This window comes from Agelaius tricolor, unplaced genomic scaffold (genome assembly GCF_023055355.1).
Source record: "Agelaius tricolor isolate 1412-34295 unplaced genomic scaffold, bAgeTri1.0.p SCAF_33, whole genome shotgun sequence".
Taxonomy (NCBI): Eukaryota; Metazoa; Chordata; class Aves; order Passeriformes; family Icteridae; genus Agelaius; species Agelaius tricolor.
Genome location: NW_027269293.1, coordinates 3,720,323 through 3,745,890, shown reverse-complemented (window position 1 = coordinate 3,745,890; position 25,568 = coordinate 3,720,323). Strand labels below are relative to the sequence as shown.

At 51.9% G+C, this 25,568-nt stretch overlaps 1 protein-coding gene across 1 annotated transcript in view; it reads left to right on the top strand.

The window, feature by feature from the left end:
- ADAMTS10 (ADAM metallopeptidase with thrombospondin type 1 motif 10) overlaps positions 1 to 25,568 on the top strand; it is an 83,383-nt gene extending 57,815 nt beyond the window's left edge. The window contains exons 14-25 of the mRNA XM_071451830.1: positions 616 to 679; positions 3,172 to 3,274; positions 10,602 to 10,735; positions 13,341 to 13,464; positions 14,756 to 14,836; positions 16,660 to 16,823; positions 17,789 to 17,915; positions 18,610 to 18,739; positions 19,967 to 20,171; positions 20,935 to 21,111; positions 22,256 to 22,412; positions 23,942 to 25,568. Coding sequence (XP_071307931.1) covers positions 616 to 679; positions 3,172 to 3,274; positions 10,602 to 10,735; positions 13,341 to 13,464; positions 14,756 to 14,836; positions 16,660 to 16,823; positions 17,789 to 17,915; positions 18,610 to 18,739; positions 19,967 to 20,171; positions 20,935 to 21,111; positions 22,256 to 22,412; positions 23,942 to 24,051 — 1,576 coding nt within the window. The 3' untranslated portion in view covers positions 24,052 to 25,568. The remainder of the gene's footprint in view (positions 1 to 615; positions 680 to 3,171; positions 3,275 to 10,601; positions 10,736 to 13,340; positions 13,465 to 14,755; positions 14,837 to 16,659; positions 16,824 to 17,788; positions 17,916 to 18,609; positions 18,740 to 19,966; positions 20,172 to 20,934; positions 21,112 to 22,255; positions 22,413 to 23,941) is intronic.

Below are 25,568 nucleotides of genomic sequence, written 5' to 3'. Positions count from 1 at the left end.
ATCCTCACTACCCCTCTCTTCTCTCAGTCCTGCTCTGAGCTGTGCCTGGCAGCTCCCAGCAGGGCCCTGCACCCAGGCCCTTTGCAATAAACCCCAAATTCCACGACCTGGCTGCAGAGATCTCTGGTCTCCGTCTGTCCTGACCGTGCTACCCCCCAATGCTCCTACACTTGAGAGGAACAGAAAAATAAAGTAGAAAAACAGCACCTGCAAATTGTCTAGAGTCAACAGGTTATCACATCTTTCCAGCTCCCTAAAACTTCTCCCAAGCCACTGTGAGAAACGCTCGCCATTTCTCTCTCTCTGTCCCATGGCATCCACACGTGGGGGTGGCCCTGTCACTGCAGCCCTGCCGTGTCCCCAACCCTTGGTGTCCATGGGGAGGCACATCCAGGTGCCTGTGATGCCTTGGGAAGGCTGAGCTAGAGCAGAGGCTGCATGGATGGAGAGTTGTAACTTCTTTTTGCCAAGGTCGGGATTAAATCATGGGATGGTATTTCTTCTTGGGACTCAGATGTTTGTTAGTTCTTATCTGTGTCACAGTCTCACAAACCATGTGAGAGTCTTCTTATCTATCTATGTCACAGTCTCACAAACCTCCTTCCTCTTTGGCAGGCCCACCATCGGAGGGAAGTACTGCCTGGGAGAGAGGAAACGCTACCGCTCCTGCAACACTGATGTGAGTGGGGGCAGAGGGGCTGGGAGGGATGGAGGAGGGGGATCAGCCCTGTCCAGGGTGGGATCAGCCCTGTCTGGGGGGATCTGCCCTCTCCAAATGGGATGAGCCCTGTCTGATTGGGATGAGCCCTGTCCAGGTTGAATGAGCCCTGTCGGGATTGGGTTGAGCCCTCTCCAAATGGGATCAGCCCTGTCCAGTTGGGATGAGCCCTGTCGGGGTTGAATGAGCCCTCTCCAGTTGGGATGAGCTCTGTCCAGGGTGGATGAGCCCTCTCTGATTGGGATCAGCCCTTTCCAAGTTGAATGAGCCCTGTCTGGGTTGGGATGAACCATGTCCACATGGAATCAGCCCTGTCCAGACTGGCTTGAGCCCTCTCTGGGTTGAATGAGCCCTGTCGGGATTGGGTTGAGCCCTCTCCAAATGGGATCAGCCCTGTGCAGGTGGGATGAGCCCTTTCCAGTTAGGATGAACCCTGTTGGGATTCAATGTGCCCTGTCTCAGTGGGATGAGCCCTGTCTGGGTTGAATGAGCCCTGTCCAGATGGGATGAACCTTCTCCAACTGGGATCAGCCCTCTCTGGCTGGGATGAGCCCTCTGTAGTTGGGATCAGCCCTCTCTGGGTCGGATGAGCCCTGTCCAGGTGAAATGAACCCTCTCCAGTTGGGATGAGCTGTGTCTCAGTGGGATGAGCCTTCTCCCAGTAGGATGAGCCCTGTCCGGATTGGGTTGAGCCCTCTCCAAATGGGATGAGCCCTGTCCAGATTGGGATGAGCTCTGTCCAGGTGGGATGAGCCCTGTCCGGATTGGGTTGAGCCCTCTCCAAATGGGATGAGCCCTGTCCAGATTGGGATGAGCTCTGTCCAGGTGGGATGAGCCTTCTCCAACTGGGAATAGCCCTCCCCGGGTGGGATCAGCCCTCTCCAAATGGGATGAGCCCTGTCCAGACTGGGAGAGCTCTGTCCAGGTGGGATGAGCCCTGCCGGGATTGGGTTGAGCCCTCTCCAAATGGGATGAGCCCTCTCTAGTTTGGGTTGAGCCCTCTCCGGGTTGAATGAGCTCTATCCAGGTGGGATGAGGCCTCTCCTCCCAGGTGCGGGGTGCTCTGTGCAGCCGTGGGAGGAAGAGGAGGAGGAGGCAGGGCAGGGGCAGGGCGGGGTGAGCCGGCAGCGATCCCGCAATGGGGAATTCCAGGCAGGACCAGGCAGGTGTGGGAGCCGGCTCCGGGGGCGGGGGGGCTGCACGGACCTGCGGGGCTCCGGCATCCAGAGGGGCCCAAAGATAAGGAGGGAATGGGGGGGAGAGAGAGAATTCCAGCTCTGCTTCTCCCAGGCTGCTCCTGCACAGCTGCTCAGGTGAGGCTGGGTCAGACTCTGCTTCCCGGGGCTGGGGGTTAAACCTCAAAGATTTACAGGGAAAACTGTGCCGAGGGGATGCTCAGAGGAGCTTGGGACCTGGGGATTGCAGCTTTAACACCCACGGGCTGCTGGAGAGGGAAGCAGACGGGTCCTGTTGCTTCCCCGGGTTTGGGGGATTGCTCCCCAGGGTCACAAATCAGGCAGAGCTCCTGGGGCCCCTCCTCGTGCTCTTGGTCTTCAAATCGTGCCTGGCTTTGCAGGAGGGACTGTCCTGCCACCAGTGTCAGGGCTGATGTCCCTGTCCCCGTCCCCAAGGGGCTGGTGGCAGTGCCCTGTTGTCAGAGCTGGTGGCAGTGCCCCATTGTCAGGACTGATGTCCCTGTCCCTGAGGGCTGGTGGCAGTGCCCAGTTGCCAGAGCTGATGTCCCTGTCTCTGGGGAGCTGATGGCAGTGCCCTGTATCAGAGCTGGTCTCCCTGTCCCCAGGGGGCTGATATCCCTGTCCCCAAGGTGGCAGTGCCCCATTTTTAGGGCTGATGTCCCTGTCACCAAGGGGCTGGTGTCCCTGAGGAGCTGGTGGCCATGCCCCATTGTCTAGAACTGGTGGCAGTGCCCCATTTTTAGAGCTGATGTCCCTGTCCAAGGGGCTGGTGGCAGTGCCCTGATGTCAGTGCTGATGTCCCTGTCCAAGGGGCTGGTGGCAGTGCCCTGATGTCAGAGCTGATGTCCCTGTCCCCAGGGGCTGGTGGCAGTGCCCCAGTGTCAGAGCTGGTGTCCCTGAGGAGCTGGTGGCAGTGCTCCATTGCCTAGAACTGGTGGCAGTGCCCCATTTTTAGGGCTGATGTTCCTGTCCCTGAGGGCTGGTGGCAGTGCCCCAGCGTCAGAGCTGATGTCCCTGTCCCTGAGGGCTGGTGGCAGTGCCCCATTGCCTAGAACTGGTGGCAGTGCCCTGATGTCAGAGTTGGTGTCCCTGTCCAAGGGGCTGGTGGCAGTGCCCCAGTGTCAGAGCTGGTGTCCCTGTCCAAGGGGCTGGTGGCCATGCCCCAGTGTCAGAACTGATGTCCCTGTCCCTGAGGGCTGGTGGCCATGCCCAGCTGTGCCCCCCAGCCCCACGCTGACCGTGGCTGTGTGCCCACAGGACTGCCCGCCGGGCTCGCAGGATTTCCGAGAGCTGCAGTGCGCCGAGTTCGACGGCGTGCCCTTCCGAGGGAAGTACTACACCTGGAAAACCTACCGGGGAGGTGAGCTGGGGCTGCTGGGGCTGACATCCTCTGCTGCCACCGGGCAGGGCGGCAGAAATGCTGAAACCCCCTCAAAGGGGCTCCTTCAGAAACCTGAAGGCTTCCAAAGCTCCGTACTGGGAGTCAGGCAGGGTGTGGTGGTGTTTGCAGGGAGGTGAGGGAAGAGAGGAGAATCTTGACTCCATGATTCAGAGGGCTGATTGATTGTTTTATGATATATGTTATATTAAAAGAAAATTATATATTAAAATGATACTAAAGAATAGAAGAAAAGGATTTCATAGGAAATTCCAGGAAAGGAAATTCCAGGAAAGGAAATTTCAAGGAAAGGAAAGGAAGTTTATAGGAAATTTCAGAGAAGGAAAGGAAATTTCAAGGAAAGGAAATTTCAGGAAAGGAAATTTCAAGGAAAGGAAAGGAAATTTAAAGGAAATTTCAGGAAAGGAAATTTCAGGAAAGGAAAGGAAATTCCAGGAAAGGAAATTCCAGGAAAGGAAAGGAAATTCCAGGAAAGGAAATTCCAGGAAAGGAAATTCCAGGAAAGGAAAGGAAATTCCAGGAAAGGAAAGGAAATTCCAGGAAAGGAAAGGAAATTCCAGGAAAGGAAAGGAAATTCCAGGAAAGGAAAGGAAAGGAAAGGAAAGGAAAGGAAAGGAAAGGAAAGGAAAGGAAAGGAAAGGAAAGGAAATCTTGTGACTGCTCACAGCCTCGACACAGGTGGCTGTCATTGGTCATCAAGTAAAAACAATTCACATGCTGGGTAAACAATTCTCCAAATCACATTCCAAACCAGCAAAACGTGGAGAAGCTGAAACTTCCCAGCTTCTCAGGAGAAAAGATCCTAATGAAAGGATTTTTCAGAAGATGTGTCTGTGACAGCAGTGCTGTAGGCTGGGGATGGTGTGGCTGGACAGTGCCCTGGCTAAAACATCCAGTGCCCTGGCAGCACTGGTCAACAACATGAGCCAGCAGAGTGCCCTGGTGGCCAAGAAGGCCAATGGCTCCTGGCCTGGGTCAGGAATGGTGTGGCCAGCAGGAGCAGGGAGGTCACTGTGCCCCTGTACCAGGCACTGGCGAGGGCACACCTGGAGTGCTGTGTCCAGTTCTGGCCCCTCAGTTTAGGAAGGACCTTGAGATTCTTAAATGTGTCCAAAGGAGGGCTACAAGGCTGGAGAGGGGCTGGGAACACAAACCCTGTGAGGAACAACTGAGGGAGCTGGGGGTGCTCAGCCTGGAGAAAAGGAGACTCAGGGGTGCCCTCATCACTCTCTGCAGCTCCTGAAAGGTGCCTGTGCTCAGCTGGGGCTGGGCTCTTTCTCCAGGCACTGACAGAACCAGAGCACACAGCCTCAACTGTGCCAAGGGAAATACAGGTTGGATATCAGGAAAAAAATATAGGTTGGATATTAGGAAAAGGTTTTTTACAGAAAGGGTGATAAAGTTCTGCAATGGCTGCCCAGGAGGTGGTGGAGTCCCCATCCCTGGGTGTGTTTAACAAAGCCTGGATGTGGCACTGGGTGCCAGGGTTCAGTTGAGGTGCTGGGGCTGGGTTGGACTCGATGATCTTGGAGGTCTCTTCCAACCCAGTGATTCCAAAATTCTGTGATTCTGTCAGAGCAGCCATTTCAGGTCCATGCACACACACAACACAAAGAGCTCAGCAGAGGAAGAGCAGGAAGGGTTTTTATGATGTATTCCAGCAAAGGTTTATGGCACCCACCATGCCAAAGGAATCAGGGACAAAGACCTGGCCAGGTGCTCTGCACAAGGTTAAGTAGGGATCAGTGCCCAATGGTCTGAGGGCACAGGGATGGCACAAAGGGCAGGAAAAGGGCATTGGCCTACAGGGAAGATGGGGCTGGACACCAGGGATAGCACAACCAATGAGGAAACGGGGAAGGGAGAAACCACAAGAATTTGGGATATATGGGGAAAGTGTCTGGGTTTGAACAGACAGGAGTCTGTTAAGGAAGGCAGGAGCCTCCACTGAAATGGAAAATGCAAACCCCCTCCCTCTGAATTATTATAATTTTGAAATTAAGGGGCTCTCAGGCAAAGATATGGGAATAGGAATAACAGTTCTTTACTAGGAAAATTAAAAATACAAATGCAATAGCACAAAAAAGCAAACAAACCCTGCCAGAGTCAGCCCATGCCCTGTCCCCTGTGTGTCAGGGGGTGGCACAGCCCCATCCCATGGGGGCTCAGCCCTCCTGCAGTGCCAGCTGTGGCTCTGCTGGAGCAGGGATCCTGCACAAGGGGGGAGTTTTCCTCTGCAGCTCCAGTGGAAAAGGCAGCTGCTCCTCTGGCAATGCAGAGGAAAGGCTGTTCTGGTGTCCCAAACCTCAGATTGGATCCAGGTAGGAATGTTTGAAACCTCAGATTGGATCCAGGTAGGAATGCTTGGCTCCTGCCCTGGGCAATGCAGCATCTCCCCATGGGATGCTGGAATTGGATCAGCCCTGCAGGGACACTCAGTGGCCATGGACAGCAGAGATCTCCTGCAGGGAGGGTTGGTGTGGGAGAGATAAAGAAAAAACTGCCCCAAGAACAGCAGAGAACTGCCCCAGCTCTGACAGGTGGAAATAGAACACACATCCCCATTTCCAACCTAAAATAGGTACTCAATGGGGAGGAGACAGAGCAGGCAGGGAAAGCTTCCTGAGCAGGAGAAGGGATGGGATCTGGTGGATCCTCCAAAAAGCAGCACTTCCCTTTCCTGAGGTCAGCCCTGGGTCCTGCAGAAGGCTCTGGAGGAGGCTCTGTGGCACAAATCTCTCAATAATGAGGAGGAACAGCTCATCTCCTCGGTGGAGGTAATGAACTGGGCTGGGGAAATCCTTCCCAGCTGTGCAAACAAGCCCAGCTCCTGCAGCTGGAGCAGCTGTGCTGAGGCTGCAGGGCATGGATCAATAAAAATGTAATAAAATTGGGAGGCTGTGAAGTCACCCCGAGACCCCAGTGGGTGCCAAGGTGGAAAACAACCCTGGCTCAGGCCTCTCTCCTCCCCAGGCATGGCCCAGGGCTGGGCTGGCCAGCTGAACATCACCCTTGAGGTGTCCTCTGACCCTGACAGGGATTTCTGGCTTTCATAAAGAGCCCCTTCCTCTCTCTGTGCTGCAGCTTCCTCTGCCACAAAATGAGTGGTGAGACCTCTGCCCTGGGGGGAGGCTGGCAGGGCTGACCTTGATTTGAAGGGATTTGGGAGCTTCATCTCCTCTTCCCACAGTGGCTGTGGGTCATGAGGGGCATTTTCATTTTGTTTATTCAGAGTCAAAGAGTGGGAGAGGAAAGGAGAGGAGAGGAGAGGAGAGGAGAGGAGAGGAAAGGAAAGGAAAGGAAAGGAAAGGAAAAAAGAAAAGATGAAAGAGAAAAGAAAAGAAAAGAAAAGAAAAGAAAAGAAAAGAAAAGAAAAGAAAAGAAAAGGAGAAAAGAAAGTGGCCCAGGGAGGAACCATGGAGGGGGGAAAGTCAAGGAACAACTTTGGACAAGTTTGGGCTCTCTCTCAGAATTGGGGAGACCTGGTTTGTGTCCAGTGCCTAAAGGGGGCTGGAAATAAAGAGAATTTTAGCAAGGCCTTGAAGGACAGGACACAGGGAATGGCTTCCTCTTACAGAAGGCAGGGATAGATGGGATTTTGGGAAGGAATTGTTCCCTCTGAGGGAACTTCCTCTGGATATTTGGGTCCATTTGCATATTGGGAGTTAATCTCCCAATTACAGCTTCAGGTAATGGAGTCATTTACCCCAAGTTTGCTATCCCCAGCTCATTTTTGTTTCCATTTCTGGGCCCTGAGGCAGTGAGGTGTCCTTGATTGCCAGGCCTGGAGAGGAATTGTTGTGTCTGCCCAAAATGGGAAAGCAGCAGCTCACACTGTACATGGAGTTTGGGGTTACACACTAAAGAACTGCAGGGTTACAAATAGATGAAAAATAGAAAAGCCAACATCCTAAGATGAGGTTGAGCAAAGCTTTACATGTCTTTCTTTAATGGCTCATTTGCAGACCCTAACCCTCCAATTTTTAGGCACTTTCCAAACAGCACACAGGCAAAATTGAACAAAAATGCTCCAGTTTTAATGAGAAACCCCGAGACAGGACAAACTGCAGGGCCATTTTCACTCATCCCAGTGGAGCAGCTTGGCACAGCAGTTTTGCTGAGCTCCCCCCGCTCAGCAGCTGCTTCTCCAGGGGCTTGCCCAGGCATCCTGCTCCAGAAAATGCCTCCAAGCTGCTGAATTCCCCTCTCGTGTCTCCTCCTGCTCCTCCCTCTCCCAGCTTTGCTCTTCCTTCCCTCCAGCTGCTCTGGCACAGCTGGGCCCCCTCCCCTCCCCTCCTCTCACCCCTCTGATGTTCTGTATTGAGTTTCCCTTTTGCACATTCCCATTCCTGCCATCCAAGGTGCTTCCCCAGCTCTGGCACAGGGATCAGGAGCTGGGTGCTGCCTCCAGGAGGGAGCTGGCACAGCTCAGGCACCTCTGCCAGGCTCCTGGGATGCTCAATAAAGGCAGCAAACGCCACAAGCCACACCAGGGGCTGAGAAAATCCCGTGGCAGCAGGCAGGGAATGCTCTGCTGGAGCCACATCCTGCTCCAGGCACTTCATCTGGATATCTGGGTGAAAATATAGGAAAATACAGAAATTTCAGCTCTAACTTGAAGATCCTTCTCCTTCATCCTCAAGCCACAACAGGGGCTGAGAAAATCCAGTGGCAGCAGGCAGGGAATGCTCGGCTGGAGCCACATCCTGCTCCAGGCACTTCATATTCATATAACCCTAATATCACTGGATATCTGGGTGAAAATATAGGGAAATACAGAAATTTCAGCTGTGGCTTCTCCTTCATCCACAAGTCACACCAGGGGTTGAGAAAATACAGTGGCAGTAGCCAGGAAATGCTCTGCTGGAGGCACATCCTGCTCCAGGTACTTCATATAACCCAAATATCACTGGATATTTGGGTGAAAATATAGGAAAATACAGAAATTTCAGCTCTAACTTGAAGATCCTTCTCTTTCATCCTCAAGCCACACCAGGGTTTGAGAAAATCCCATGGCAGCAGGCAGGGAATGCCCTGCTGGAGCCACATCCTGCTCCAGGCACTTCATCCACAGATATTTGGGTGCTGTTCCTGAGGTGATACTTTGGAAAACGTTGTTGGGAAATACAGAAAATACAGAAATTTCAGCTGTAACTTGAAGATTCTTCTCATCCATCCTCAAGCCACACCAGTGGCAGCAGGCAAGGAATGCTTGGCTGGAGCCACATCCTGCTCCAGGCACTTCATCCACAGATATCTGGGTGAAAATATAGGAAAATACAGAAATTTTAGCTGTAACTTTAAGATCCTTCTCCTTCATCCTCAAGCCACACCCAGAGCTGAGAAAATCCCATGGCAGCAGGCAGGGAATGCCCTGCTGGAGCCACATCCTGCTCCAGGCACTTCATCCACAGATATTTGGGTGAAAATATAGGGAAATACAGAAATTTCAGCTGTGGCTTGAAGATCCTTCTAACCAGGGGTTGAGAAAATCCCATGGCAGCAGGCAGGGAATGCCCTGCTGGAGGCACATCCTGCTCCAGGCACTTCATATTCATATAACCCTAATATCACTGGATATCTGGGTGAAAATATAGGGAAATACAGAAATTTCAGCTGTAACTTTAAGATCCTTCTCCTTCACCCTCAAGCCACACCAGGGCTTAGAAAATCCCATGGCAGCAGGCAGGGAATGCCCTGCTGGAGCCACATCCTGCTCCAGGCACTTCATATTCATATAACCGTAATATCACTGGATATTTGGGTGAAAATATAGGGAAATACAGAAATTTCAGCTGTAACTTTAAGATCCTTCTCCTTCATCCTCATCACCTTTGCTGGGAAGGATTCCCCTAGGGCAGGAAGGAAGGGTTTCTCTGCCTCAGTAACTTTGTTCTTCTGCTCTGGCAGCTGAAAAGAAAACCTTGGAAAGGTTCCTCAGGAGCTGCTGCCTCAGTTTCCCTGTTGGTAAAGCAGGCAGAAGGGTTTTACAGCCTGTAAGTGCCAGGAGTGACCCAGATAAGAACAAATCACTTTGTTCCCTTCCCTGTCACATCCAGGGCCTGTGTCCAGCTCAAGGGCCTGGCTCCCTCCTCCAGGGGCATCCCCCTGGTTTTCCAAATCCTCTTATGGGAATAAACCCCACAGAGCCCATTTTCTTCAGGGTGGAAAAAACCCCATTCTTTATTCACAAAAGGATAAATTCTTTATTCTCCTTTTTATACCATTTTACAGACCTCCTGTGTGACCCCAATTAGTCAGTAGCTTTCTTGCCAATTTATTGATTAGTAATAAGTTATTTTACATTGATTGGTCACTCAAACCCTGGTGTGTACCTGCAGGAAAAGTTGTTTGTGAGGGATAGTTTTCATTTTTCTGTCTAAAAACAGTTTATACAGGTTCTGGTTGTTTGTCACCCAGGAATAGATTTTTATATTAACAAAATGCTCACACCAGGATTGCTTTCACATGGGAACTTGCAAAGTGCTGGCTTTGCCACTGATTCCAGGAGAGCAGGTTTGGTTTGATGATTTTATGAAGATTTTATATTTCTACGGATCCCAGGAGAGCAGGCTTGATTTGATGAACATTTTATGAAGCTTTTTTGCTATTTCTACTGATTCCAGGAGAGCAGGCTTGATTTGATGAAGATTTTGTGAAGATTTTGTGATATTTCTACTGATTTCAGGAGAGCAGGTTTCATTTTATGAACATTTTATGATATTTCTGCTGATTCCAGGAGAGCAGATTTAATTTTATGAAGATTTTAGGATGCCTTTATGCTCTTTCTACTGATTCCAGGAGAGCAGGCTTGATTTGATGAAGATTTTTTGAAGCCTTTATGCTATTTCTACTGATTCTGGGAGAGCAGGTTTGATTTGATAAAGATTTTATGGTATTTCTACTGATTCCAGTAGAGTAGGCTTGATTTGATGAACATTTTATGATATTTCTACTGATTCCAGGAGAGCAGGTTTGGTTTGATGATTTTATGAAGCCTTTATGATATTTCTACTGATTCCAGGAGAGCAGGTTTGATTTTGTAAAGATTTTATGAGCATTTTATTATATTTCTACTGATTCCAGGAGTGTAGGTTTCATTTTATGAAGCCTTTATGCTCTTTCTACTGATTCCAGGAGAGCAGGTTTGATTTGATGAACATTTTATGATATTTCTGCTGATTCCAGGAGAGCAGCTTGATTTTATGATGATTTTAGGAAGCCTCTGTGATTTTTCTCCCTGACTGCAACACTTTTGGACCCGTTTGAAGCTGTGCTCCTTCCCCAGGGGGTGTCAAGGCGTGCTCCCTCAACTGCCTGGCCGAGGGCTTCAACTTCTACACGGAGAGAGCGGCGGCCGTGGTGGATGGAACCCCCTGCAGGCAGGACTCCAATGACATCTGCGTCAATGGGGAGTGCAAGGTGGGACAGGGACAGGGCCCGGGGATGGGGGGACAGGGGCAGACTCGGGAATGGGGGACAGGGACAGACCCAAAACAGGGGGGACAGGGGCAGACTCGGGAATGGGGGACAGGGACAGAGCCCTGGGATGGGGGGACAGGGACAGACTCGGGAATGGGGGACAGGGACAGAGCCCTGGGATGGGGGGACAGGGACAGACTCGGGAATGGGGGACAAGGACAGACCCAAAACAGGGGGGACAGGGGCAGACCCCCAAGCAGAGGGGACAAGGACAGAGCCTGGGGCAGGGGGGACAAGGACAGACTCGGGAATGGGGGACAGGGACAGAGCCCTGGGATGGGGGGATAGGGACAGACTCGGGAATGGGGGACAAGGACAGACCCAAAACAGGGGGGACAGGGACAGACTCGGGAATGGGGGACAGGGACAGAGGCAAAACAGGGGGGACAGGGGCAGAGCCCCAAGCAGAGGGGATAAGAACAGATCTCTGGGCAGGGGGGACAAGGACAGACCTGAAGCAGGGGGGACAAGGACAGACCCCAGGATGGGGGACAGGGACAGAGCCCTGGGATGGGGGGGACAGGGACAGACTCGGGAAATGGGGACAAGGACAGACCCAAAACAGGGGGGACAGGGGCAGACCCCCAAGCAGAGGGGACAAGGACAGAGACTGGGGCAGGGGGGACAAGGACAGAGCCCTGGGACGGGGGACATGGACAGAGCCCTGGGATGGGGGGACAGGAACAGACCCCCAGGCAGAGGGGACAAGGACAGAGCTCTGGAAATGGGGGACAGGGACAAAACCCCAGGCAGGGTGACAAGGACAGAACTCTGGGCAGAGGGGACAGGGACAGACCCCAGGATGGGGGACATGGACAGAGCCCGGGGCAGGGGGGACATGGACAGACCTGAAGCAGGGGGGACAAGGACAGACCCCGGGATGGGGGACATGGACAGAGCCTGGGGCAGATGGAACAGGGACAGAGCCCTGGGAATGAGGGACAAGGACAGAGCTCTGGAAATGGGGGACAAGGACAAAACCCCAGGCAGGGTGACAAGGACAGAGCCCTGGGATGGGGGGACAGGAACAGACCCCCAGGCAGAGGGGACAAGGACAGAACTCTGGGCAGAGGGGACAGAAACAGACCCCAAGAAAGGGAAGCAAACACAGACCCAAAGCAGAGGGGACAAGGGCAGACTCCTGGGATAGGGGACAGGGACAGAGCCCTGGGAATGGGGGGATAAGGACAGACCCCCAGAGCACAGGGGACCGGGACAGAGCCCCTAGGGTAGGGGGGACAAGGACAGACCCCTGGAACGGGGGACAATGACAGAACCCCTGGGCAGAGGGGACAAGGACAGACACCCAGGAATGGGGGACAGGGACAGAGACCCCTGGGCAGGGGGGTAAGGACAGATCTCTGGGCAGAGGGGACAGGGACAGACCCCAGGGCAGGCAAGCGCTGCCCTCAAACTGCTCACACAGACCTGGGATGGGTGGAGGGTTAAGAGAGCTGGGGGTGCTCACCTGGACAAGAGAAGGCTCCAGGGACACCTCAGGGCCCCTGGCAGGGCCTGAAGGGGCTCCAGGAGAGCTGCAGAGGGACTGGGGACAAGGCCTGCAGGGACAGGAGCCAGGCAATGGCTCCCAGTGCCAGAGGGCAGGGCTGGATGGGATCTTGGCAATCAGGAATTGTTCCCTGGCAGGGTGGGCAGGCCCTGGCACAGGGTGCCCAGAGCAGCTGGGGCTGCCCCTGCATCCCTGGCAGTGCCCAAGGCCAGGCTGGACAGGGCTGGGAGCACCTGGGACGGTGGGAGGTGTCCCTGCCATGGTTCTGGATGAGCTTTGAGGTCCCTTCCAGCCCAAACCATCCCCTAATTCCATGGTTTCTCTGCCTGGAGACTCAGTGGGAGCAGGAACATTCCCATCCTCTCTGCACTCCCTGCCTCACAGATGGATCCCTGCACTCCCAGCCCCTGCCCCTTTGATGTTTCCCTTGCAATGGGGTCTGGGGGGAGCTGTAAAAGTTCATTATAAGAAAGCTCTGTGGGAGTGGCCAACATCCCCCAGCAGGCAGACAGACAGACAGACAGGCTGTATGTCTGTCTGCCTCCCTTCCTGCATCTCTGGGATCTGTTTTTCTCCACGGGGCAGTGGAACAAAGGGGAATTGTGTGACCGTGTTCACAGGGGTTTCTGGATTGGGGAAGAGACGAGGATCTGACTCCATGTTTCAGAAGGCTGATTTATTATTTTATGATATATATTATATTACAACTATACTAGAAGAATAGAAGAAAGGATTTCATCAGAAGGCTGGCTAAGAATAGAATAGCAAAGAATGAATAACAAAGGCTTGTGGCTCGGACTCTCTGTCTGAGCCAGCTGGGCTGTGATTGGCCATTAATTAGACACAACCACATGAGACCAATCCCAGATGCACCTGTTGCATTCCACAGCAGCAGATAACCATTGTTTGCATTGTGTTCCTGAGGCCTCTCAGCTTCTCAGGAGGAAAAATCCTAAGGAAAGGCTTTTCCATAAAAGCTGTCTGTGACACTGAGGGGACAGCAGGGTCCCTCATTGCTGCTGCTCCTCCCCACAGCACGTGGGCTGTGACCGGGTGCTGGGCTCCGACTCCAAGGAGGACAAGTGCCGCGTGTGCGGGGGCGACGGCAGCTCCTGCGAGACCATCGAGGGCGTCTTCAACCACTCCCTGCCCGAGGGAGGTAGGGAACAAACAGCCTGCTCACCCTCCAGCCCCTCCTCCTCCTCACCTGCCCCTGGGGACAGGCAGGGACAAACCCCAGAGCTCAGTCCCAAGGGGTGGCACCAGGCAGCAAATCCCTCCCGTCCACCAGCCAAGCTGTGCTGGGAAACAGGAGACACTTTGAGCCAGGTCTCATCAGCTTTTGGAGATCTATTTCACACCCAGGATAGCTCAGCTACCTTAGAAGGTGTAAAGTCAGTAGGATGGCTTCTGTGGTAGTGTTGGAAACAAAAAGTGTTGCTTTAGAGAGTGGTTGCTGTTCCCTGTTCCCTGAAATAGGGGTCTCCTCGAGTCTCATAAGCTCTTGGAGATCTATATCACACCCAAGATAGCTCAGCTACTTTAGAAGGCATAAAATCAACAGGATTTGTGGTAGTGTTGGAAACAAAAAGTGTTTAGAGGGTGGTGGCTGTTACCTGTTCCCTGAAATATGGGATATCCCTGAAATATCTCCTTGAGCCAGGTCTCATCAGCTCTTGGAGATCTATATCACACCCAAGATAGCTCAGCTACCTTAGAAGGCATAAAATCAACAGGTTTCTGTGGTAGGGTTGGAAACTAAAAGTGTTTAGAGGGTGGTTGCTGTTCCCTGTTCCTTGAAATGTGGGATATCCCTGAAAAATAGCTCAGCTACCTTAGAAGGCATAAAATCAGTAGGATGGCTTCTGTGGTAGTGTTGGAAACAGAAAAGTTTTAATAAAAGGCAAAATAACAAAACTCTTTACAGAGAAAAGCCCAGCCAGGTGCAAGAGGCCCTTTGCCCTTGGTAAAACACCTCACAAAAGCCATTGGTTTATTTGTTCTCTTCTTTTTCTAGTAAGTTACTCAGGTGAGACTTTTTGGCTTCTGTCCAATTGGCTGTCCTTAAATTTGAAGTGAAGTCCCCCAAATCCTATGAGATGGCTTTTCACCTTATCCAGGAGAGAAACTTCTGGGCTTTTTTCCTTTTTAAGGGGACAAAGAATAGTTCTGTCACTCCCTCAACAAGGGGCACATCCCTACAGTGCCCCAGCCTCCAGTGGTGCCCAAATCTCTGACACAGAGCTCCAAGCCCCTTCCCTGCTCCCCAGGGTTGATCCCAGTCCCACCACAAGAGCCCCCAGTGCAAACCCGCTCCATTCTGGTGCCCCAAATGCTTTTTCCATCATTTCCCCATGGGTAAGGGGTTGGCTCACACTCCCATCCAGCCCAGGGCAGCTCTGGCTCTGGGATTGGAGGCTGAAAATGCTGCTCACCTGCTTGTCCCACAGGTTATGAGGAGGTGATCCAGATCCCCAAGGGTTCTGTGCACATCGACATCCGGGAGCTGAACCTCTCCATCAACTACCTGGGTGAGCTGGGGCTGGGGCTGGGTCCCCAGCCTGGGATTAACAGGGAAATGCAGGGAGAACTTCCCACTGCAGCTGGGAATGGGGATTTGGGGTTCCCAGGCTGGGATTTGGGGCAGGAGAAGGCAGCAGGGCTGTGTGTGTCCCCCAGTGTCCCTGTCCTGTGTTAGCACCACAACCCTGAGCAAACCCCGCCTCCCTCAGCTCCTGCCATCTCCCCTCTGCCATCCTGGGCATTAAAAACACTCACATTTTCCTCGAGCTTGGTTTCCCAGCCTTGCTCAGCCCTGCTTTCACCACGAGGATTTTCTTTCCCCTTTTTTCCTCCCTGTCCCCCGAGCGGTGTGGGGCAGGGCAGGCTGCTCTCCCTGGATGCTGCCGGGTGCCAGCAGGATTCTCCTGGCTCCATCCCTCCCTGCCCGGTGTGTGGGGGCTCCTTTCTGCATTCCTGCGCTCTCAGGACAGTGTTTGACACTCTGGCATCCCTCCGAGCATCCCCGATGGAGGGAGCATCCTCCAGCCCCCGCAGCGCGCAGCGTCCCCCGCGTCCCGGGCAGGGCAGCGGTGCCCGGAGCTCGGGGGAGCGGAGGGAAGGCAGGAGCAGGAGTGAACGCTCCTATCCCCCTCTAGCGACTCTGCCGGGCAACCACAGCCCTGCTCCGGGCCCCAGCAGCTCCAGCAGCCCCGACCATCGCCGGCCAGGATCCATGAACAAATCACCAACGGGATGGGACTGCTGGGGAACTGCCCTGAGCTGTTTTATTTTTCAGCATCAGTCTCATTACGTGGTTATGACAATGGAAGATGCCACCAGCAGACCAAAAACTTAATGTTACAACTTACTTTATAAGTTTTTTGACCAATCTCATAAAGCAAAAGCACATTGACAGTAGTTCTATCCAAGCACTATAAGCACACGTACCTTTGGTCAAACAATGCTTGCTTATTTTGAATACAACACCTGCTTGTGAGCCTTAAAACACAGAGCTCCATTATTAAGCTTCAAACTTCCTAATATCTCACTACATAAACTTTTCTGTAGCTTAGGGAGTTATACCAGACAAGTGTTAATACACAGACCATTGTTCTATTTGTCCTTACTTTTGTATTTTTACATAATTTTTCTGCCGATCTATCTCATGGCTACTCCGTGACCATGTTCTCAGGGATTCTTGGATGAGGGAAGAGACGAGGATCTGACTCCGTGTTTTAGAAAGCTTGATTTAATATTTTATGATATATATTACATTAAAACTTTACTAAAAGAATAGAAGAAAAGGTTTCACCAGAAAGCTGGCTAAGAATAGAATAGAAAGGAATGATAACAAAGGCAGCTGTCCTGGACTCTCTCTCTGAGCCAGCTGGGCTGTGATTGGCCATTAATTAGAAACATCTAAGATGGGCCAATCCCAGATGCACCTGTTGCATTCCACAGCAGCAGATAATCATTGTTTACATTTTGTTCCTGAGGCCTCTCAGCTTCTCAGGAGGAAAAATCCTAAGGAAAGGATTTTCATGAAAAGATGTCTGTGACAGTACTGCTTGGCTCTAATCACAAAGGCTGCCTCTGAGGCCTGCCTTTTGCAGCTTTCCCAAAACCCTCTGATTTTGTGGATTCCCACACTGACCCAGCGTGCACAGCTGGGTTTGAGCCTGGCTGCGTGGGCCAGGGAGGTGCTGGGGAGGCACCGCGGGCCCATCGGTGCCCCTGTGCCCTCCCTGGTGCCCTTTAGCGATGCTCTGAGCCCTGCAGGTGAGCAGCACCTGGCTGAGGCTGGCCCAGGTGCCCTGAGCTCTGTGCTGAGCCCCCTCCCCTGTGCTGGCAGCGCTGCGAGGGGACAGTGGGGAATATTTCATCAACGGGAAGCTCTCCATCGATCCCCCCCGGCGCTTCGACATCGCCGGCACCACCTTCCACTACAGGAGGTCCCCTGAGGAGCCCGAGTCGCTGGAGGCTTTGGGACCCACCAACATCACCCTCTTTGTCATGGTTGGTACCTTCATACCCCTCCTGGTGTGGGCCTATGTTGGGCTGGAAGGATCAGTGTGACGGTGTTCACAGGGGTCTGAGGATGAGGGAACATGGATCTGACTCCATGTTTCAGAAGGCTGATTTATTATTTTATGATATATATTATATTAAAACTATACTAAAAGTATAGAGGAAAGGATTTCATCAGAAGGCTGGCTAAAAATAGAAAAAGAAAGAATGAATAACAAAGGCTTGTATCTCAGACAGAGTCTGAGCCAGCTGGGCTGTGATTGGCCATTAATTAGAAACAACCACATGAGACCAATCCCAGATGCACCTGTTGCATTCCACAGCAGCAGATAACCATTGGTTACATTTTATTCCTGAGGCCTCTCAGCTTCTCAGGAGGAAAAATCCTAAGGAAAGGATTTTCCATAAAAGATGTCTGTGACAGATCTTGCTGTGGCTGCCTGGGGGTTGGAGCTGATCAGCCCCTGGTGTGGCTGTTGGGGGTAAAGGGACACAGGGGGCAGAGGTAAATTGGGCTGAATTCACACAGTACATCACAGAATTAGCTTGGAAAAGCCCCTTGAGACCAAGCTGTGACCTGACACCACCTTGTCAGCCAGACTGTGTCACTGAGTGCCACATCCAGCCTTGAAAGAGTCACCCCAGGTGGGACAGGAGCCCACAGTCCCTGCCTTGGGGGGCCAGTCCTTTATCCACTGGGCACTCCCAGACCTCCCTCCCTAATTCTCAGGTCTGCTGCCCTAATCTGTCAGGTTTTGGGATGATTCCACCCTTGAGTGCCTGGGAGCTCATTCTCTGATCGAGCGTCACTGTCAGCACTGGAGGCTGCCCTGCCAGCACTGGGAGGGGCTGAAGGGGACAGGGGAATATTCCAGCCTGCTGGAGAGGCTGTGGGATGCCAGCTGGGTGGTCACTGTGGTGGCACTGATGTCCTGGGGGTGCCTTTCCTGCAGGTGCTGGTGAGGACAGAGCTGCAGGGGATCCGCTACAAGTTCAACGCTCCCGTGGGCAGGGACGGCTCCAGCCTCTACTCCTGGCACTACACCCCATGGACCAAGTGCTCTGTGCTGTGTGCAGGGGGTGAGCTCTGGTGCTGGGCACCTTTGGGGGGACATGTGGGACCCCCCCTGTGCTGTGTCTGGACCTCTGAGGCCTTTACACAGCCCCACCTCAGACACAGGCATGTGGGAGTTGTGCCAGGGCAAAGAACCTGGGTGCCATCTTCAGCTGGGCCACAGGTATGGGTGGAAGGACCTTAAATATTGAATTTTCCCACCCCCTGCCATGGCAGGGACACCTCCCACTGTCCCAGGCTGCTCCCAGCCCTGTCCAGCCTGGCCTTGGGCACTGCCAGGGATGCAGGGGCAGCCCCAGCTCCTCTGGGCACCCTGTGCCAGGGCCTGCCCACCCTGCCAGGGAACAATTCCTGATGGCCAAGATCCCACTCTCACTTTTATAAATGTTGGTCTATTAGCATATTGGAGTTCATTGTCCAGTTCCAGCCCCAGCCCATCCAGTCCCATCCTTGTTTTTTTCTCTTTAGCCCATGTTGTTTGTGCTCTTGGGGCCTGAGACTTAGACCATTTGTCCTTGGTGCCCAGCTGGAGCAGGAATTGTTTTGTCTCCCTGCTCTGTGCACAGAGCTCACCATCCCCTGATATAAGGCTCAGACCCACCCACTAAAGCAGCACAGAACCTGAAAAATAGAAAAGCTCAAAGCTGAGGCATCACAGCCTCAGCCTCCCTTTCCCCCTTCCCTCTTCTCCCTGGGCAGGCAGCCAGATCCAGTCTGTGGTGTGCAGGAAGCTCTCTGATGGCTCAACTGTCCCCAACCACTTCTGCAGCGCTGACACCAAAGTGCCCGAGCGACAGAGGAGCTGCAACACCGAGCCCTGTCCCCCTGCGTGAGTAACAACGTGGGAAATGAGGAATTGTTATTATTGTTGTTGTTGTTATGTTGTTGTTATTTATTTTTTTCTGTTGAACTTTAACGGAAAGTTAATATAGTACGGATTTGTACGTAAACTTTGAGATAAGAAATGTTGATTTAGGAGATCAACATTTCTTTGGAGAAATAGAACTATGAAAGATAGACCCACGGAGAGTAATGTTAGATCATAATTGCTCTAGATAATTTTAGATAATAATATTAGTATTATTAAATATTTTTATAATAGTATTAGTATTATTATTAGAAAATAATATTTCTATTTTTTAATTATCTAATATTATTAGATAATAATAATATACTATGATACTAATAGTATACTAATTATACTAATATACTAATATAATACTAATTATACTAATATTATTATCTAATATTATTAGTATAATAATAGTATATTTATTATTATTAATGATATTAAATACATTTTAGATAATAGCTTTAAAGCATTTACAACATAGTCTAGAAAAACTGATAAGCCAAGAAACACTTATAACATATTATAATTAAGAAATAGTTCACTTCTAATTATAATAGCATAAATTATAGCATCTATATTGTCTCACCCTTCACATGACACTAAAAATAGAAAAAAAAATTACAATTAAATTAATTTAAAATTAGATTTTTAAATTTAAAATTTATATTAAATATATAGCATTTAGTTTTTTAAATTAAATTTTAAAATTAAAATTTTAATATTAAAAATTTAAATATAAATTTTAAAATTAATTTTTTAAATTTAAAATTTAAAATGAAAATTTTAAATTTAAATTTTTAAATTTAATTTTTAAGTTTAATTTTTTAAAACACCTCTCAGTTACCCCATCTCTAAGTAAAAAAAAAAATACTTAATCCAAAATACCTGGAGCACAGGGAGGAAGACATGGGTAGCAGAGAGTGAAATTCCCCCCTGGCTGCCATCCCCAAGTCACAGTCCCCACTGGTGACACTGCAGCTCTGCTGAGGAATGGGGTGGGGGTTTCTCCTCTGTGCCCCAGATATTCAGTGAGGAATTGTGCCAGCCCTTCCCTGGCTCCTGTCCTGAAGGGGAAGATGTGCAGGGACTCAGTGCTTCAGCCAGAGCTGCCTGGGAGGCTGTGGCTGCAGAAGGGCCAGGGCCAAGTGCAGGGCTCCGGGGACCAGCCCAGCCCAGCCCAGCTCTGCTGTTCCCCATCCCCAGCTGGGCCATTGGGAACTGGTCCGAGTGCAGCCGCAGCTGCAACGAGGGCGTCCGGACCCGCAGCGTCTTCTGCAAGAGGAAGATCTCTGCCAGCGAGGAGAAAACCCTGGATGATGCCTCCTGCAGCCAGCCACGGCCCAAGATGCTGGAGCCCTGCAACAACCAAACGTGTCCTCCCGAGTGGGTGGCCCTGGACTGGTCGGAGGTGAGTGCCCAAAGGAGAGACACGGAGCTGGGGAAGGGCTGAGGAGCAGCTGGGGGCACTTGGCTCATCCAGCTGAGGGCACTTGGCATTCCTGTAGTTAAATTTTGTAACAATGGTTTTTCAGGCCATAGATCTTGGAGAGAGGCCGAGTAGGAATTTATGATAGAATTTGTTTTATTTTTAGGGTTGTGCTTTGTTTTAGGGGGGTTGGCAGTTGCATCTAAGCCCTCCCCTTATTACGGGGTGCTGGGGCTGGTTGTAGCAGCAGTTGCAGGGGGCTCCTCAGAGGCTGCAGCTCCTGCCCAGGGCAGGCACAGGGGCAGGGGCTGAGCTCTGCTCTGGGACAGGGACAGGAGCCCAGCAAGGGCTGGAGCTGGGCCAGGCCTTGGCATGGAGCTCAGGGCAAGGTTCTTCCCCCTGAGGCTGCTGGGCACTGCCCAGGCTCCCCAGGGAATGGTGCCAAGGCTGCCAGAGCTCCAGGAGCTCCCAGGGCTGCTCAGGGTGGGGTTCTTGGGGTGCCTGTGCAGGGACAGGGGCTGGATTTGATGATCCCTGTGGGATCCAGCTCAGGATGTTCTGATTCTGTGATTGACACAGTCTCTCCCCTCCCTGAGGGCGCTGCTCCAGGAGCACAGTGCCAATCACTGTGACACTATGGAGTGTGACAATGTGGTATCTCAGGAGCCAGGAGAGGTGGGAGCAGCAGGGGGAGGAACCAGAGCTGCCTCTGTCCCCTCCCTGACCGTGTCCCCTGTCCCTGCAGTGCACCCCGAGCTGCGGGCCCGGCTTCCGCCACCGCATCGTGCTGTGCAAGAGCGGCGACCACAGCGTCACCCTGCCCACCTCCCAGTGCCACGAGGCCACCAAGCCCCCCACCAGCATGAGGTGCAACCTGCGGCGCTGCCCCCCACCCCGCTGGGTCACCGGCGAGTGGGGAGAGGTAGGGACAGCCCTCCCCACGGGGGGATGGCAGGAGGAGCCTCCCCAGCCCTTCAGATCCTGACCTTCATGGGCCAGCAGGAGCCTGGGTGGCCACCACAATTATCCAGGGACCCATGGCAGTGTTTTTTCCCCCTTTTTGGCTCGTTTGTGGTGACCCTGGGGGTGTCCCAGGCCTGGCAGGACCCCACAGAAGTCATTGAAGGGTCCCCATGGGTGGCTGGGGGTCAGCAGGGGTGGGCTGGTCCTATTGCCAAGCAGGGCCACTGCTGGTCCCCCCATAGCCCAGTGGGGTGACCCTGGCAGTTCTCCCAGTATCAAATTCAGGGAGCCCCTGATGCAGAGAATGATTGGCATCTGACTCTATGATTCAGAAAAAATTGTATTATTAAAACTATACTATATTACAGTAATACTATATTAAAACTATACAATTGTTTTATTAAAACTATATATATACTATATATACTATATATATACTTACTTGTATATATATACGTATATATATTCTTACTTGTATATTAAAACTATACAATTGTTTTATTAAAACTATACTATATTGCAGTAATACTATATTAAAACTATACTAAACAGATACTATACCAAAGAAAAACCCATGACTGTCTGAGACAGCCAGGACACAGCTTTGGGTGATTGGCTAATCACTCAGAACAACTTTTACTATTGTCCAATTAACTAAATCACTTTTGGTAAACAATCCCCATAACACATTCCACATGTGCAAAAACAGGAGCAGCAAGTGGAGATAAGAATTGTTTTCTATTCTTCTCTGAGGTTTCTCTCTGCGTTTCCCAGGAGAAATCTTTGGGAAATTGTGTCTGCTGCTCTCTGTGAAGGGAGCTGAGGCCACACTCCCTGCCCTGAGCACCCCTCAAGCTGCAGGGTGATGTTGGGGTGCAGGAGGTTTGGGAAAGGCCAGGGATTTAGGGCTGGATGTAGGATCCTCCCTGAGCCCTGCAGAATCAAACCAAGTTTTTTTGGGATGCAGGGCCACATCACTCACTCATGCCAAGAAGGGAAGGAACAACCCCCTCCAGCACCCTTTGCACCCCCTAACCCCCGTCTGTCCCTGCTCCTGTCACCTTGCTGGTGGCCCTGGCAGTTCCCTTGTGCTGTCCCCACAGTGCTCTGCCCAGTGTGGCCTGGGCCAGCAGAGGAGATCCGTCCAGTGCCTGGCCCACACCGGGCAGCCGTCCATGGAGTGCGTGGAGGCCCTGCAGCCCCCTGGGATGCAGCAGTGCGAGACCAAGTGCGAGTCGGGGCCCACAGACAACCCTGAAGGTGAGGGGCGATGCAGAGGGGACACATGTCCCACTGGGGACAGGGACATTGGAGCCAGCACAGCACCAGCTGGGCTCTGGGGTGGGGAGATGCCATCCCTGGAAGTGTCCAAGACCAGGCTGCTCCAGCTGGGGACCAAGGACAAATGATCCAAGTCTCAGACCCAAGAGCACAAACAACATGGGCTAAAGAGAGAAAAATAAGAAGCTTGGGACTCTTTGGGCTGGGGCTGGAATTGGAGAATTAACTCCAATATGCTAATAGACCAACATTTATAAAATTTAGGGAGAATGGGATATTGGGCAGGAATCCTTCTCCATAACCCATTCCACAGGTGCCAAACAACAGGAGCAGTGAATAGGGATAAGAATTGTTTTCTCCTCTTCTCTCTGTGCTTCTCACTGCCTTCCCAGGAAAAATTCTGGGAGAGAGAATTATGTCTCTGTGCTCAGAGAATGTGAGTGCCACATTCAGGAACTGCACCCTGGCAAAGACAGATTTTCATTAGGTGAGGTCCTCAGCAGTTTCTTCATCACAGCTGCATCTTCAGCTCCCTGACAAAGCCCCCCCCAGGATCTTCTCAGCCTGGCTCTATCGAATTTTCAGGGAACCTCCAACAAAGGGACAGAAAATGATGCATCTGACTCCAGAGCAGAAGGCTGCATGTTCTCATCACGTCGGGGTCACCACTTATCAAACTTGCAGGGAACCCACGACAAAGGGGAGAGAAATGATGCATCTGACTCCACCTTATCAGAAGGCTAATTAATTACTTTATTATACCACATTATTCTATAGTATATTACATTACATCTAAACTGAATTTGACAAGCACTCAACTCTGCACACAACTGCACAGAATCTCATGACTTGTCATGACACACACACACACACACACACTTGGCCCTGACAGGCCAAGGAACCAAAACACCACCACTTTGGGTAAACCATCTCCATATTACATTCTGCTTTGGTGTGACAGTGTTCACAAGGGGTCTCAGGTTGAGGGAAGAGACGAGAATTTGACTCCATGTTTCAGAAGGCTGATTTATTATTTTATGATATATATGACATTAAAACTATACTAAAAGAATAGAAGAAAGGATTTCATCAGAAGGCTGGCTAAGAATAGAATAGAAAAGAATGATAACAAAGGCTCTGTCTTGGACTCTGTCTGAGCTAGCTAGGCTGTGATTGGCCATTAACTAGAAACATCTAACATGGGCCAATCCCAGATGCACCTGTTGCATTCCACAGCAGCAGATAACCACGGTTTACATTTTGTTCCTGAGGCTCTCAGCTTCTCAAGAGGAAAAATCTTAAAAAAAAGATTTTTCATAAAAGATGTCTACAACACTTTGGCACAAACACGGGCACAGCAAATGATAAGAATTGTTTTTCCTTTCTCTGAGGTTCAGAGAATGTGAAACCCAGAAATGTTCTTGGGCAGAACTGTGCCTTGCTTTTCTCTGTGAAGAGAAATGTGACTGCATGTCTGTGACCCTGCTCCCCCTCTGTGTCCCCTGCAGAGTGCAAGGATGTGAACAAGGTGGCCTACTGCCCGCTGGTCCTCAAGTTCAAGTTCTGCAGCCGGACCTACTTCCGACAGATGTGCTGTAAAACTTGCCAGGGCCACTAGGACACAGCGGGACACAGCGGGACCCCCGTGGCAAAACTGGAAGGCCAAAGCTTCACTGGAGGGCCCTGCCCTCCCCGGGAACCTCTCCTGGCTCCCGCACAGACTCCGGTCATGCTCCCACGGGCGTCACCCAAACCCGTCCCCCACAGATCCCCTTGGCCCCCCGAGCTTGACAGAGGCAGGATCCCAGTTCAACCACTGCAGCCCCAGCTGGATGAGCGCTGGGAGAGGGGGGAGCTGGGCAGAGCAGGGACTTTACTTGAAATTCTGATGTTGTTATTTATTAGTAGCGGAGCCAGGTCCCGCTGGGGGAGGCGGCACCGCTCTCCCCGCTCCTGTCTCATCCTGCTCCGTGTCCCCAGGGCACCATCGCGGGGCTTGGGCACTCCAGGGGCTCCTGCCCTTCCCTCGGGACCCCAGGGGAGCCAGGGAGGAGGGTTCAGGTGCCTGGGGTGGCCAGCGTGGCTTGTGGCTCCTGGGTGATGGGTGAAGAGGAGCTGCTGTGGGGAGTGGGGCTGGAGCAGGGATTTTGTCCCTTGGTTTGCACCCTGTCACCTCAGGACTGGGATCAGGCCACCCCGTGAGCTGAGGGTGACACCCTCAGTTCAACTGGGAGAGGGTTCTCTAAACTCCCATAAACACCAGCTTGGATTGGGCTGTTCCCCTGTTTGCCCTTGTCACTTTTAGGACCAGATTTTACCCCTGAGCTGGGGGCAGAGGCATGCTGGGGGCTGCAGTCCCTGCATGGGCATCGAGGCTGTGCCAGGCTCAGGGAGAGCAGCACAGGAGGGTGCAGGACAAGAATGGGCCTGGCACAGTGTCCCCAGGGCCTGGCACCCCAGAGACAGCCTCAGCCTCTCTTCCAAAGGTGCTTGACTTCCAAAGGTGCTTTGCCTCCAAAAGGTGCTTTGCCTCCAAAGGCAGCCTGGCCACGTGTGGCCGTGGCCTCGAGGTGCCAGTCCCAGTGCCACCTACCCCTCTGCCCACAGGAGGCCTCCAGAGATGGGAAAAGAGCAGGTTTGAAATTCCTCCAGGTCACCTGGTGGCCAAACATGGGCCAACTCCTCCATGGGCAGCCTGTGGAGGAGACCTGACTTCAACTCTCCAAAGCTTTTTGTTGGCATTGTAATTGTAATGATGACGATTATTTTCAGGACTTTCCACATCACAGCGATGGGAAAGCTTTGTCCAGAGCCGTGTTTTGTTCCCTTGGGGCCATCCCTGTGGTGCAGGGAGGGGACAGTCCCCTTCTCCCCCAGAAAAGCCCCCGTGTGTTCCTCTCCCAGCTCCGTTTTTGTGTCCACCTGCTCCTCGGCCGATCGCAGCTTCTCTGGTGCTCAGCAAACCTCGTTTCTCTTCCTTCCTGGTGCCATGCTCCAGTTCTGATGGTTTTGGGTGAGGGGAGGGGGTGTTTTCACCATTTTTATATCGATATATATCCTACTGACCAATGTTTAACATACTAACTCTGAGGAGGAGCGACGTAAGGCATGAATTATAATAAAGGAGTAGCTACG